The sequence below is a fragment of the Oncorhynchus clarkii genome, chromosome 12 (assembly GCF_045791955.1).
Source record: "Oncorhynchus clarkii lewisi isolate Uvic-CL-2024 chromosome 12, UVic_Ocla_1.0, whole genome shotgun sequence".
Taxonomy (NCBI): domain Eukaryota; kingdom Metazoa; phylum Chordata; class Actinopteri; order Salmoniformes; family Salmonidae; genus Oncorhynchus; species Oncorhynchus clarkii.
The window spans coordinates 89,027,444-89,043,448 of record NC_092158.1 but is presented as its reverse complement, the minus strand read 5'-3'; the positions used below and the strand labels follow the sequence as shown (position 1 = coordinate 89,043,448).

Below are 16,005 nucleotides of genomic sequence, written 5' to 3'. Positions count from 1 at the left end.
ATAACGTGGCTTATCATTTTTTGTTCCCTCGGCGACTTGTTGGCCATGTTTTTGGAGATTGTGTAATGCAATTTGGGATAGCATAAATAGCGCAAGGCTATTCAGTCAGGGAATTATTTAATACTTGTTTTTGATAATTTGTCAAACACATTAAAGCCTAAATGTAGGTGCTATTTAATTGTGGTGATAACCTGGTCATCGGATGATGGTTTTTAACTCCCGCCTATTTCCAATGTAGGTTTTTAATTGTAATTCCCAATTTTCAGTACAGTGATTTGATTTCAATGTTCACACACCCTCCATAGATTTGGAATTAAACAGTGTTTCAATTGACTCCGCCTAGCAAGCTCATGCGGGATTTATCCACGGGGCTCCAGTTCTATACCACTACAAGCAACACAAGGCACGGCACGCCTGCTGCCCCACGCTCTCCTCGCTCACGGACCAGCTCTCCTCTCCGGTTTACTCATTCACATCGGTGAGCGATAGACTTCTTCCACACAGGACTAGTAGGAGTCGCTGGACTAGGAGGCAGGACCGACTCGCTCGCTCTCACCGGAGGCTGTGTGTGGCTGCCAAGCAACATGTTACCAAAACGGCGACCCCGCTCTGCTGACTTGACGGGGATACCGGGGATGCCGACAGGGACGGTGCTCGGCGGTTCGGCGGGACTGAAGTGGCTCTCCTGTTGGATTCTGATGTCAGCGATGTGTTTCCACCACGTAGCAGCACAAGGTAAGGACTTCACAGTCACACAAATGTTACTTTTTAATATTGTTGTAGCCTCACCAAAAGAGGCGACAGAAGTGAACTGTCAACTGTCTTCTAATTCTCCATGGTGACAACCAGATGGCTTGAGCGGAGCCTGACGAGATGAGCTCTGCCACTTCATTTAGATTCTCGGGGAACTGGACAGCTGCCTTATACAAAATGCAAGACCTATCTTCAATTGTAACGTTATAGATAGACAGTGCGCTTTAATTTGCTGCCTGGAGTAGTCACTCTCCCCTAGCTGTTTTCTAACTATGATACAGATTGAGAGATCACAGAAAAAATGTAATGTAGCCCTACTCCTACAACCCTCCCAAGCAAGTTCAAAGTAGAAAAAAAATCCCAGTCAAATCATCCTCTTGTGTTCTGCAGAATGAATTTCCCCCCGTTCCCATTGAGAAAAGGCTGAAAGTGTATTGTAGGTGCCCATCCAATGGGTATTTAATAGAATACTGTGGAAAACGGTTTAAAGTGGGGTAGATAATTTCGCACGTTTCTATTAGGCTATGTTTCTGCATATAAACTACCTTAATATGACTGCGTGACTATCAATAAGGGGGTAATTATGGATCAAAATTATTGATTTATTCAAATGTATCTATAGGCTATTCAATAGACTATGCTTTCTACCAAGTAATAGCCTACTGTAGAAAATACTATGAGATGCCTGGAAAATATAGAAAATCATCTCACTGTGCAGCTTTTCATTTAAACGATTTGTACAGTAATCACCAATAATTATGCATCTCACTTATTAATACATTTAATTAATTTAAAGATATCTGTATTCAGTAGCCTTATTGATTAATGTAAAGATATCTGTATTCAGTAGCCTTATTGATTAATGTAAAGATATCTGTATTCTGTAGCTTATTGATTAATGTAAATATATCTGTATTCAGTAGCCTTATTGATTAATGTAAAGATATCTGTATTCTGTAGCTTATTGATTAATGTAAAGATATCTGTATTCAGTAGCCTTATTGATTAATGTAAAGATATCTGTATTCTGTAGCTTATTGATTAATGTAAAGATATCTGTATTCAGTAGCCTTATTGATTAATGTAAAGATATCTGTATTCAGTAGCCTTATTGATTAATGTAAAGATATCTGTATTCAGTAGCCTTATTGATTAATGTAAAGATATCTGTATTCTGTAGCTTATTGATTAATGTAAATATATCTGTATTCAGTAGCCTTATTGATTAATGTAAAGATATCTGTATTCTGTAGCTTATTGATTAATGTAAAGATATCTGTATTCAGTAGCCTTATTGATTAATGTAAAGATATCTGTATTCTGTAGCTTATTGATTAATGTAAAGATATCTGTATTCAGTAGCCTTATTGATTAATGTAAAGATATCTGTATTCAGTAGCCTTATTGATTAATGTAAAGATATCTGTATTCAATACCTTATTGATTAATGTAAAGATATCTGTATTCAGTAGCTTATTGATTAATGTAAAGATATCTGTATTCAGTAGCCTTATTGATTAATGTAAAGATATCTGTATTCAGTAGCCTTATTGATTAATGTAAAGATATCTGTATTCAATACCTTATTGATTAATTTAAAGATATCTGTATTCAGTAGCTTATTGATTAATGTAAAGATATCTGTATTCAGTAGCCTTATTGATTAATGTAAAGATATCTGTATTCAGTAGCCTTATTGATTAATGTAAAGATATCTGTATTCAATACCTTATTGATTAATGTAAAGATATCTGTATTCAGTAGCCTTATTGATTAATGTAAAGATATCTGTATTCTGTAGCTTATTGATTAATGTAAATATATCTGTATTCTGTAGCTTAATGTAAAGATATCTGTATTCAGTAGCCTTATTGATTAATGTAAAGATATCTGTATTCAATACCTTATTGATTAATTTAAAGATATCTGTATTCAGTACCTTATTGATTAATTTAAAGATATCTGTATTCAGGACCTTATTGATTAATTTAAAGATATCTGTATTCAGTAGCTTATTGATTAATGTAAAGATATCAGTATTCAGTACCTTATTGATGAATGTAAAGGCCCCTGAATGTCACAGCGGTCTAAGGCACTGCATCTCAGTGCTCAAGGCGTCACTTCCAACACCCTGGTTTGAATCCAGGCTGTATCCCAACCGGCCGTGATTGGAAGTCCCATAGGGCGGTGCACAATTGGCCCAGCGTCCTCCGTGTTTGGCCGTCATTGTAAATAAGAATTTGTTCTTAACTGGCTTGCCTAGTTAAATAAAATAATGTATTTATAAAGGTATCAGTAGTTAGTATTCTTATTCATTAATTTAAAGGTATCAGTATTCAGTATTCTTATTGATTCATTTAAAGGTATCAGTATTCAGTATTCTTATTGATTAATTTAAAGGTATCAATATTCAGTATTCTAATTGATTAATTTAAAGGTATCAGTATTCAGTATTCTTGCTACTAAGTAAGACATATTAGGAAAGAAAAAGGCTAGACAAAGGACATCCTGTTGGAGAGAGGAGAGGCTTGAGGCTTGGAGAGATTGAGGCTGAATAGGCAGAAGGACATATGATTCATATGGGCATTTCCATGTGAAGGACCCATGAGCACTGTCGTGTCTGGCATCATTAAGGTGAAGGCTTATTTTATCAAATCAATTGTATGTAATTATTATTACGTGATTAAACTAATCATGTAAATGTAATTAACTAGGAAGTTGGGGCACCATGGAAAATCTTCAGATTACAAAGTTATAATTTTTTGAATATAACTCTTCAGATATTTTAATATCTGATCAATTAGTCTTCTTATTAATTAATTATTCTTTACCTCACGTTAGTCTCATTCCAAACGTGGTAAATTGTTGGTTATCTGTACGAATCCAGCCTTTACTATAAATCATCCATACACCAATTGGCTCAATCATTTATTTACCAACTAACTAAATAATCACAGAAATGCATAAACAAACAGTAGATATTGGTTACTAACAAACGAGATAGGGGAGGTTCCCTAGTGGGCTAAGCCGATATGACGGCTTGGTGGACAAAGGGAAGGGGGTGTTGACTGAGTTAGTGGGAAGGGGGTGTTGACTGAGTTAGTGGGAAGGGGGTGTTGACTGAGTTAGTGGGAAGGGGGTGTTGACTGAGTTAGTGGGAAGGGGGTGTTGACTGAGTTAGTGGGAAGGGGGTGTTGACTGACTTAGTGGGAAGGGGGTGTTGACTGAGTTAGTGGGAAGGGGGTGTTGACTGAGTTAGTGGGAAGGGGGTGTTGACTGAGTTAGTGGGAAGGGGGTGTTGACTGAGTTAGTGGGAAAGGCTAAAGGGATCACTACACACAGTGGATAATTATATCAATTGAAATGCTAATCCTTTGCACATGAACGCTCACTCACTCGGTAACAATTGCAATCAATATATATATTTACGCCCAGGTGTCGTTGTGATCTTCTCTGTTGGAATCCGGTTCTGCTGGAGAGTTCATCTGAGTCTCTCTCTTTCTGTTTCTCTGAAGTCTTTCGTGGTTAGAATGGATACGTCAGAGTGGCATTCGGAAATGTTCATCATGGATGTTTCGGAGGTTGTCGCTATTCTCGTCCCAGGTTTACATTTCTAGCTGCAGACTAGTAATTAGTATCTAAGATTTGTTCTTATTCTGTAGGGATCGATAGTCTCAGAGTTGAACCATTTCCAGCCGTGTAGCCAATGTTCCCATGTTGTATAGTTTTCTAAGTTTGGTACTCAAACCTGTGCCTCCTCAGTTTACACCAAGGTACGTGTGATCTTAACTATTCGCTATCACAGCTCATTCTGTGGGTTTGCTTAGTCTGAAGAGTATTTTCTTAGGAGGGGCTTTTATTCGGAACAGTAGGAAAGGCGGTTCCATGACGCCAGAGCATGTCTGTGCTCACAGGGGGCGTGGCCAATGACTTTGTAAAACTTTAAAGGGAATACAATTCTCTCAAAATGAAAGGTTAACATCACATTACATCATTTCAGAAATAGTTTCATCTTTACTCATTCATTTTATACAATAATTAGATGCAAACACCATCATTGAGAAATGTACACCTTCAGAGATATAGTTCTGTGTGTTTCCTGTCCTTCGTGAGGTCACCAAATGAAACACACTCAACATAACTGTCCCTTAAGTGTCCACGGACCCTTCCCACATTCTCACAAGTGGACATATAGTTTCATTCTCCCATTTTGGGGATTTAGGAGTTCGGCCACGTGAAATCTTTTGTTCACTCTCTGGTCTCTCTCTGCATGAAAAGGGGGAAATAGTCTCCGCCAGGATATTACGACCTGAGATAACAGAACCTGGGTGTAGGAGAGAGTGAGAGAGGGGAAAATCACAGTCTACACCCAGAAAGGGCCACGTCATGACAGCACCAACATGTGAAGTTTATAGGTGCATGTCAAATCGGATGTCAAATGAAAGCTAAGAGTCTATACTGTTTAGAAATGAAGGCATATATGCATTTTTCAACCATGTTCCATCCTAGGCTTTCATTTCTTGTTAAACAGATGGAAAAGGAGTCTAACAATTTAAAAAATATATATATAAATTGACAATGGTGATGAAGTAAAGACCCCTGCCAACTAATATCAGCACTTACATTTAGTTTGGGAGAAATTATTTGCCTTCTGTAAGTTTAAGAAACATTGCCTTGTAATTCCGTCACCAAAAACCCACAAGTCTTTCAGATATTTTCTTATTCCCCAACCTCATAAAGAGGGAGGAGGATAATGAACGTTCACAGAAGTAACATGTCAAGTTCAGCCTAGAGTATTAGTTAGTCATAGTGTTTTTACTGATGTCAAGTTCAGCCTAGAGTATTAGCTAGTCATAGTGTTTTTACTGATGTCAAGTTCAGCCTAGAGTATTAGTTAGTCATAGTGTTTTTACTGATATCAAGTTTGTTTTGGAATGATTAAGTGATTCAAAATCTGTAACGGAATCATTTCAATTAACTGCAATTTAATTGGCTACGATGGGAAATCATAGTAGTCACAAACCACAGTTGAGTCTCCTGTTACTGTCCTACCCTCCACTAACATACTGTTATGTTCAGCTGATAGAGTCTCCTGTTACTGTTCAGCTGATAGAGTCTCCTGTTACTGTCCTCCCCTCCACTAACATACTGTTATGTTCAGCTGATAGAGTCTCCTGTTACTGTTCAGCTGATAGAGTCTCCTGTTACTGTCCTCCCCTCCACTAACATACTGTTATGTTCAGCTGATAGAGTCTCCTGTTACTGTTCAGCTGATAGAGTCTCCTGTTACTGTCCAGCTGATAGAGTCTCCTGTTATGTTCAGCTGATAGAGTCTCCTGTTACTGTCCTCCCCTCCACTGATATACTGTTCTTTCTGTCATCTGGTGGTCAAAGTAATACTGTGAAAACAGTCTAGACAACCCCTCTGTACTGTACTGTATAGAGGTCGACCGATTATGATTTTTCAACGGTGATACCGATTATTGGAGGACCAAAAAAAAGCCGATATCGATTAATCGGCGATTTAAAAAAAAGTATTTGTAATATTGACAATTACAACAATACTGAATTAATACTTATTTTAACTTAATATAATACAACATCAATTTAGCCTCAAATAATTAATGAAACATGTTCAATTTGGTTTAAATAATGCAAAAACAAAGTGTTGGAGAAGAAAGTAAAAGTGCAATATGTGCCTTTGGATGTTCTTATAGGCACTTTAGTATTGCCAGTGTAACAGTATAGCTTCCGTACCTCTCCTCGCTCCTACCTGGGCTCGAACCAGGAACACAACGACAACAGCCACCTTCGAAGCAGCGTTACCCATGCAGAGCAAGGGGAACAACTACTCCAAGGCTCAGAGCGAGTGATGTTTGAAACGCTATTAGCGCGCACCCCCCTAACTAGCTAGCCATTTCACTTCGGTTACACCAGCCTCATCTCAGGAGTTGATAGGCTTGAAGTCATAAACAGCGCAATGCTTGACGAACAACGAAGAGCTGCTGGCAAAACGCACAAAAGTGCTGTTTGAATGAATGCTTACGAGCCTGCTGGTGCCTACCACCGCTCAGTCAGACTGCTCTATCAAATCATAGACTTAATTATAACATAATAACACACGGCAATACGAGCCTTAAGTCATTAATATGGTCAAATCCGGAAACTATCATCTCAAAAACATTCTGGCAAATTAGTTCGTAATGAGCCAGGCAGCCCAAACTGTTGCATATACCCTGACTCTGCCTGTAATGAACGCAAGAGAAATAACACAATTTCACCTGGTTAATATTGCCTGCTAACCTGGATTTCTTTTAGCTAAATATGCAGATTTAAAAATATATACTTCTGTGTATTGATTTTAAGAAAAGCATTGAGCAACGATACGCACCGCATCGATTATATGCAACGCAGGTAACGCTAGATAAACTAGTAATATCATCAACCATGTGTAGTTAACTAGTGATTATGATAGATTGATTGATTGTTTTTTATAAGATAAGTTTAATGCTAGCTAGCAACTTACCTTGGCTCTCTTACCTCACTCCTCGTGGAGTGCAATTAGAGGCAGGTGGTTAGAACGTTAGACTAGTTAACTGTAAGGTTGCAAGATTGAATCCCCCGAGCTGACAAGGTGAAAATCTGTCGTTCTGCCCCTGAACGAGGCAGTTAACCCACCATTCTTAGGCCGTCTTTGAAAATAAGAATGTGTTCTTAACTGACTTGCCTAGTTAAATAAAGATTAAATAAATAAATAAACATATCTTTTTTTAAATCGGCCAAATCGGTGTCCAAAAATACCGATTTCCGATTGTTATGAAAACTTGAAATCGGCCCTAATTAATCGGCCATTCCGATTTATCGGTCGACCTCTAGTACTGTATTGTGAAAACAGTCTAGACAACCCCTCTGTACTGTACTGTGAAAACAGTCTAGACAACCCCTCTGTACTGTACTGTGAAAACAGTCTAGACAACCCCTCTGTACTGTACTGTACTGTGAAAACAGTCTAGACAACCCCTCTGTACTGTACTGTACTGTACTGTACTGTACTGTACTGTGAAAACAGTCTAGACAACCCCTCTGTACTGTACTGTACTGTGAAAACAGTCTAGACAACCCCTCTGTACTGTACTGTGAAAACAGTCTAGACAACCCCTCTGTACTGTACTGTACTGTACTGTACTGTACTGTACTGTACTGTACTGTACTGTGAAAACAGTCTAGACAACCCCTCTGTACTGTACTGTACTGTGAAAACAGTCTAGACAACCCCTCTGTACTGTACTGTGAAAACAGTCTAGACAACCACTCTGTACTGTACTGTACTGTACTGTACTGTACTGTGAAAACAGTCTAGACAACCCCTCTGTACTGTACTGTGAAAACAGTCTAGACAACCCCTCTGTACTGTACTGTACTGTACTGTACTGTACTGTGAAAACAGTCTAGACAACCCCTCTGTACTGTACTGTGAAAACAGTCTAGACAACCCCTCTGTACTGTACTGTACTCTACTGTGCTGCACTGTGATGTCCAAACTTGGGAAATATAGATGTCTATGATTGGTTCAGATTTGGTCTGTCCTGGACCAACCAAATACGGTCTTGTTTGAGGACAGAGTGCATTACAGTAATAGGCAGTGTGTAGAATAATAGCAAAATAAGGATATTGCATATTTCTACCTTTGTGTATCGATTCTGAATACATCACCATGGAGAGAAGGACATCCATAATGATGCATTTCTGTGTAGTACAGATCAGGGACCCGTGATGTCATTGTGTTCCCGTCATTCTGTCACTGGATGTAAATCCACTTCATCTACTTTTAGTTCAATGACAAAAAATGTAAAAACATCTAACTCCTTCTCATAGCTGACACACATTCTTTCTGCAAACATCTTGGAATCTTCATTTGGAGCAGAATTTTAACAGGGCTCTAACATAGCTTTAACAGAGCATTAGCAGAGCTTTAACAGAGCTTTAACAGAGCTCTAACAGAGCTTTAACAGAGCTTTAACAGAACTTTAACAGAGCTTCAACAGAACTTCAACAGAGCTTCAACAGAACTTTAACAGAGCTTCAACAGAACTTTAACAGAGATTTAACAGAGCTTTAACAGAGCTTTAACAGAGCAGCTTTAACAGAGCTTTAACAGAGCTTCAACAGAGCTTTTAACAGAGCTTTTAACAGAGCTTTAACAGAGCTTTAACAGAGTTCTAACAGAGCTCTAACAGAGCTTTAACAGAGCTTTAACAGAACTTTAACAGAGCTTCAACAGAACTTTAACAGAGCTTTAACAGAGCTTTAACAGAGCTTTAACAGAGCTTCAACAGAGCTTCAACAGAACTTTAACAGAGCTTCAACAGAACTTTAACAGAGCTTCAACAGAACTTTAACAGAGCTTTAACAGAGCTTTAACAGAGCTTCAACAGAGCTTTTAACAGAGCTTTAACAGAGCTTTAACAGAGTTCTAACAGAATTTTAACAAAGCTTTTGGAAAATGTTGTTGCATTAAAAAACAGAGGGAGATTTTACCGTAATTCTGTTTAGCAATTTAGCAAGTTCTTTTAGTAAACTAGTTTTGTGAAAATTTCTGTTTGAAATTGTTCAAAGTAGTCATTTTGCATATAATTGTATGGTTTGTTAAAGTGAAATCAATGTTTTTTGTTGTTTGGCATTCATTTTAAAGTGAAAAATCTGAGTCAAATTCTGTGGAGTTGCCCACACCTGTATTCCACCTTCTTAATGTGTATTGATATTGTACAGAGCAAAAAAAAACCTTTAACTTACAAACCCCTACTTCCCATAGTTATTCATTCAAGAATCCAATGGAATGGCTGTTTCTAAAACATCAGTGAATTTGAAGCATGTGCAGGAAACTGATAACCTATTGAGTTCAACACACAACCATGTAGCCTTAGAAAACCTGGCCTTGGCAGTTCATCCTGCATCTTACAATCTCACAGCTCAGAGTGCTGGAGTGTGTGTGTGCTTGTGTGTTTGTGTGTGTATGTGGGTGTGCTTGTGTGTGTGTGTGTATGTGGTTGTGGGTGTGTGTATGTGGGTGTGGGTGTGGGTGTGTTTGTGTGTGTGTGTGTGTGTGTTACAAGGAGCATACTGGTAATCATTGGGACCTATTTGTCTCTGAACAGGTTGTCATTGAGCTATAAAGGGCTCCCATGCATTCTTATCTGTGTGTGTGTGTGTGTGTGTGTGTGTGTGTGTGTGTGTGTGTGTGTGTGTGTGTGTGTGTGTGTGTGTGTGTGTGTGTGTGGTGTGTGTGTGAAAATAGATTGTTATAGGAAGCCTCTTGTTATGCAGAGCCCAGCTCCACTATAGAACCTATAACCATCTAACCAGAGCCCAGCTCCACAATAGGACCTATAACCATCTAACCAGAGCCCAGCTCCACAATAGAACCTATAACCATCTAACCAGAGCCCAGCTCCACAATAGGACCTATAACCATCTAACCAGAGCCCAGCTCCACAATAGGACCTATAACCATCTAACCAGAGCCCAGCTCCACAATAGGACCTATAACCATCTAACCAGAGCCCAGCTCCACTATAGAACCTATAACCATCTAACCAGAGCCCAGCTCCACTATAGAACATATAAGCATGTAGCCAGAGCCCAGCTCCACAATAGAACCTATAACCATCTAACCAGAACCCAGCTCCACTATAGAACCTATAACCATCTAACCAGAGCCCAGCTCCACTATAGAACCTATAACCATCTAACCAGAGCCCAGCTCCACTATAGAACCTATAAGCATGTAGCCAGAGCCCAGCTCCACAATAGAACCTATAACCATCTAACCAGAGCCCAACTCCACTATAGAACCTATAAGCATGTAGCCAGAGCCCAGCTCCACAATAGAACCTATAACCATCTAACCAGAGCCCAACTCCACTATAGAACCTATAAGCATGTAGCCAGAGCCCAGCTCCAAAATATAACCTATAACCATCTAACCAGAGCCCAACTCCACTATAGAACCTATAACCATCTAACCAGAGCCCAGCTCCACAATAGAACCTATAACCATCTAACCAGAGCCCAGCTCCGCAATATAACCTATAAGCATCTAACCAGAGCCCAGCTCCACAATAGAACCTATAACCATCTAACCAGAGCCCAGCTCCACAATAGAACCTATAACCATCTAACCAGAGCCCAGCTCCACAATAGAACCTATAACCATCTAACCAGAGCCCAGTTCCACTATAGAACCTATAAGCATCTAACCAGAGCCCAGCTCCACAATATAACCTATAACCATCTAACCAGAACCCAGCTCCACTATAGAACCTATAACCATCTAACCAGAGCCCAGCTCCACTATAGAACCTATAACCATCTAACCAGAGCCCAGCTCCACTATAGAACCTATAAGCATGTAGCCAGAGCCCTGCTCCACAATAGAACCTATAACCATCTAACCAGAGCCCAACTCCACTATAGAACCTATAAGCATGTAGCCAGAGCCCAGCTCCACAATAGAACCTATAACCATCTAACCAGAGCCCAACTCCACTATATAACCTATAAGCATGTAGCCAGAGCCCAGCTCCACAATATAACCTATAACCATCTAACCAGAGCCCAACTCCACTATAGAACCTATAACCATCTAACCAGAGCCCAGCTCCACAATAGAACCTATAACCATCTAACCAGAGCCCAGCTCCGCAATATAACCTATAAGCATCTAACCAGAGCCCAGCTCCACAATAGAACCTATAACCATCTAACCAGAGCCCAGCTCCACAATAGAACCTATAACCATCTAACCAGAGCCCAGCTCCACAATATAACCTATAACCATCTAACCAGAGCCCAGCTCCACAATAGGACCTATAACCATCTAACCAGAGCCCAGCTCCACAATAGAACCTATAAGCATGTAGCCAGAACCCAGCTCCACAATAGGACCTATAACCATCTAACCAGAGCCCAGCTCCACAATAGAACCTATAACCATCTAACCAGAGCCCAGCTCCACAATAGGACCTATAACCATCTAACCAGAGCCCAGCTCCACTATAGGACCTATAACCATCTAACCAGAGCCCAGCTCCACAATAGAACCTATAAGCATGTAGCCAGAACCCAGCTCCACTATAGAACCTATAAGCATGTAGCCAGAGCCCAGCTCCACAATATAACCTATAACCATCTAACCAGAGCCCAACTCCACTATAGAACCTATAACCATCTAACCAGAGCCCAGCTCCACTATAGAACCTATAAGCATGTAGCCAGAACCCAGCTCCACAATAGGACCTATAACCATCTAACCAGAGCCCAGCTCCACAATAGAACCTATAACCATCTAACCAGAGCCCAGCTCCACTATAGGACCTATAACCATCTAACCAGAGCCCAGCTCCACAATAGAACCTATAAGCATGTAGCCAGAACCCAGCTCCACTATAGAACCTATAAGCATGTAGCCAGAGCCCAGCTCCACAATATAACCTATAACCATCTAACCAGAGCCCAACTCCACTATAGAACCTATAACCATCTAACCAGAGCCCAGCTCCACAATAGAACCTATAAGCATGTAGCCAGAACCCAGGATGAAGATGGGGATGAAAGGAGGATGATAATGATGAAGAAGAGGAAAAGGAAGAGGAGGAGGAGGAGGGGGAGGAAGAAGAGGAGGAGGAGGAGGGGGAAGAAGAAGAGGAGGAGGAGGAGGGGGAAGAAGAAGAGGAGGAGGAGGAGGGGGAAGAAGAAGAGGAGGAGGAGGAGGGGGAAGAAGAAGAGGATGACAAAGATGATGATGATGAAGATGAGAAGGACCAAGAGGAGGAGGAGGAAGAAGAAGAGGAGGAGGAGGTGTTGATTGAGACAGGGACTGAGAGGCTAGAGGACTGTGGACTCCTCCTCCTCCTGGTGTCTCTGAAGCAGCAGGCATCTCCACATGGGGGGCTGCTGGTTCTGGACATGCCTCACTAATGAGTGGCACAGACTGTGTGTGAATGTGTAGGTGTGTGTGTGTGTGTGTGTGTGTGTGTGTGTGTGTGTGTGTGTGTGTGTGTGTGTGTGTGTGTGTGTGTGTGTGTGTGTGTGTGTGTGTGTGTGTGTGTGTGTGTGTGTGTGTGTGTGTGTGTGAGAGAGAGAGACTGTCGATGTGTGTGTGCACGTTCATGTGTGTGACTAATTCTGAGTGCACGTGTGTGTTTGTGTTTGACGTAGTGTGTTTATCTATGTCAGTCAATCAGTCAGTCAGATCCCCTCTTCTCCCTGTCTGTGATCGTCTCTCCCTGGGGGAGCAGAGCGGAGCGAGGGGGGATTGAGGCAAGGCGAGGCAGGCTCAGAGGTTTCTAGAAATGAGAGAAACACAAAGGTACAGAGGTCCCTTAGGAAAGGAGATGTGTACTGGGTTGTTCCCAGAGGGAAGCTCTACAACAGTGTTGTGAAGGAGAGAGGAGCAGTAGGACAGTGTTGTGAAGGAGAGAGGAGCAGTAGGACAGTGTTGTGAAGGAGAGAGGAGCAGTAGGACAGTGTTGTGAAGGAGAGAGGAGCAGTAGGACAGTGTTGTGAAGGAGAGAGGAGCAGTAGGACAGTGTTGTGAAGGAGAGAGGAGCAGTAGGACAGTGTTGTGAAGGAGAGAGGAGCAGTAGGACAGTGTTGTGAAGGAGAGAGGAGCAGTAGGACAGTTATGTGAAGGAGAGAGGAGCAGTAGGACAGTGTTGTGAAGGAGAGAGGAGCAGTAGGACAGTGTTGTGAAGGAGAGAGGAGCAGTAGGACAGTGTTGTGAAGGAGAGAGGAGCAGTAGGACAGTGTTGTGAAGGAGAGAGGAGCAGTAGGACAGTGTTGTGAAGGGGAGAGGAGCTATAGAACAGTGTTGTGAAGGAGAGAGGACAGTAGGACAGTGTTGTGAAGGAGAGAGGAGGTACAACAGTGTTGTGAAGGAGAGAGGAGGTACAACAGTGTTGTGAAGGGGAGAGGAGCAGTAGGACAGTGTTGTGAAGGAGAGAGGAGCAGTAGGACAGTGTTGTGAAGGAGAGAGGAGGTAGAACAGTGTTGTGAAGGAGAGAGGAGCAGTAGGACAGTGTTGTGAAGGAGAGTAGGAGTAGTAGGACAGTGTTGTGAAGGAGCAAGGACAGTAGGACAGTGTTGTGAAGGGGAGAGGAGGTAGAACAGTGTTGTGAAGGAGAGATGAGCAGTAGGACAGTGTTGTGAAGGAGAGAGGAGGTAGGACAGTGTTGTGAAGTTGAGAGGAGCAGTAGGACAGTGTTGTGAAGGAGAGAGGAGCAGTAGGACAATGTTGTGAAGGAGAGAGGAGCAGTAGGACAGTGTTGTGAAGGAGAGAGGAGCAGTAGGACAGTGCTGTGAAGGAGGGAGGAGCAGTAGGACAGTGTTGTGAAGGAGGGAGGAGGTAGGACAGTGTTGTGAAGTAGAGAGGAGCAGTAGGACAGTGTTGTGAAGGAGAGAGGAGCAGTAGGACAGTGTTGTGAAGGAGAAAGGAGCTATAGAACAGTGTTGTGAAGGAGAGAGGAGCTATAGAACAGTGTTGTGAAGGAGAGAGTATCAGTAGGACAGTGTTGTGGTATATTCATTTAGACAGCTCTCTGCAGACCGTGGTATATTCATTTAGACACCTCATTTAGACACCTCTCTGCAGACCGTGGTATATTCATTTAGACACCTCTCTGCAGACGGTGGTATATTCATTTAGACACCTCTCTGCAGACCATGGTATATTCATTTAGACATCTCATTTAGACACCTCTCTGCAGACCGTGGTATATTCATTTAGACACCTCTCTGCAGACCGTGGTATATTCATTTAGACACCTCATTTAGACATCTCTCTGCAGACCGTGGAATATTCATTTAGACACCTCTCTGCAGACCGTGGTATATTCATTTAGACACCTCTCTGCAGACGGTGGTATATTCATTTAGACACCTCTCTGCAGACCATGGTATATTCATTTAGACATCTCATTTAGACACCTCTCTGCAGACCGTGGTATATTCATTTAGACACCTCTCTGCAGACCGTGGTATATTCATTTAGACACCTCTCTGCAGACCGTGGTATATTCATTTAGACACCTCTCTGCAGACCGTGGTATATTCATTTAGACACCTCTCTGCAGACCGTGGTATATTCATTTAGACACCTCATTTAGACACCTCTCTGCAGACCGTGGTATATTCATTTAGACACCTCTCTGCAGACCGTGGTATATTCATTTAGACACCTCTCTGCAAACCGTGGTATATTCATTTAGACATCTCTCTGCAGACCGTGGTATATTCATTTAGACATCTCATTTAGACACCTCTCTGCAGACCGTGGTATATGCATTTAGACACCTCATTTAGACACCTCTCTGCAGACCGTGGTATATTCATTTAGACACCTCTCTGCAGACCGTGGAATATTCATTTAGACACCTCTCTGCAGACCGTGGTATATTCATTTAGACACCTCTCTGCAGACCGTGGTATATTCATTTAGACACCTCTCTGCAGACCGTGGTATATTCATTTAGACATCTCATTTAGACACCTCTCTGCAGACCGTGGTATATTCATTTAGACACCTCTCTGCAGACCGTGGTATATTCATTTAGACATCTCTCTGCAGACGGTGGTATATTCATTTAGACATCTCTCTGCAGACCGTGGTATATTCATTTAGACATCTCATTTAGACACCTCTCTGCAGACCGTGATATATTCATTTAGACACCTCTCTGCAGACGGTGGTATATTCATTTAGACATCTCTCTGCAGACCATGGTATATTCATTTAGACATCTCATTTAGACACCTCTCTGCAGACCGTGGTATATTCGTTTAAACACCTCTCATTTAGACACCTCTCATGTATACCTCTCATATAGACACCTCTCATTTATACCTCTCATTTATACCTCTCATTTATACCTCTCATTTAGACCTCTCATTTAGAGACCTCTCATTTATACCTCTCATTTATACACCTCTCATTTATACACCTCTCATTTATACACCTCTCATTTATACCTCTCATTTATACCTCTCATTTAGACCTCTCATTTAGACACCTCTCATTTATACACCTCTCATTTATACCTCTCATTTATACACCTCTCATTTATACACCTCATTTATATACCTCTCATTTATACACCTCTCATTTAGAAACCTCTCATTTATACCTCTCATTTACACCTCTCATTTATACCTCTCATTTACACCTCATTTATACCTCTCATTTATACCTCTCATTTA

The 16,005-nt window shown here is 41.2% G+C and overlaps 1 protein-coding gene across 1 annotated transcript in view; it reads left to right on the top strand.

Annotated features, from left to right (window-relative positions):
• The first annotated feature begins 506 nt into the window (after positions 1 to 506).
• LOC139422347 (protein sidekick-2-like) overlaps positions 507 to 16,005 on the top strand; it is a 390,182-nt gene continuing 374,683 nt past the window's right edge. Inside the window, exon 1 of the mRNA XM_071173549.1 lies at positions 507 to 735. Coding sequence (XP_071029650.1) covers positions 585 to 735 — 151 coding nt within the window. The 5' untranslated portion in view covers positions 507 to 584. The remainder of the gene's footprint in view (positions 736 to 16,005) is intronic.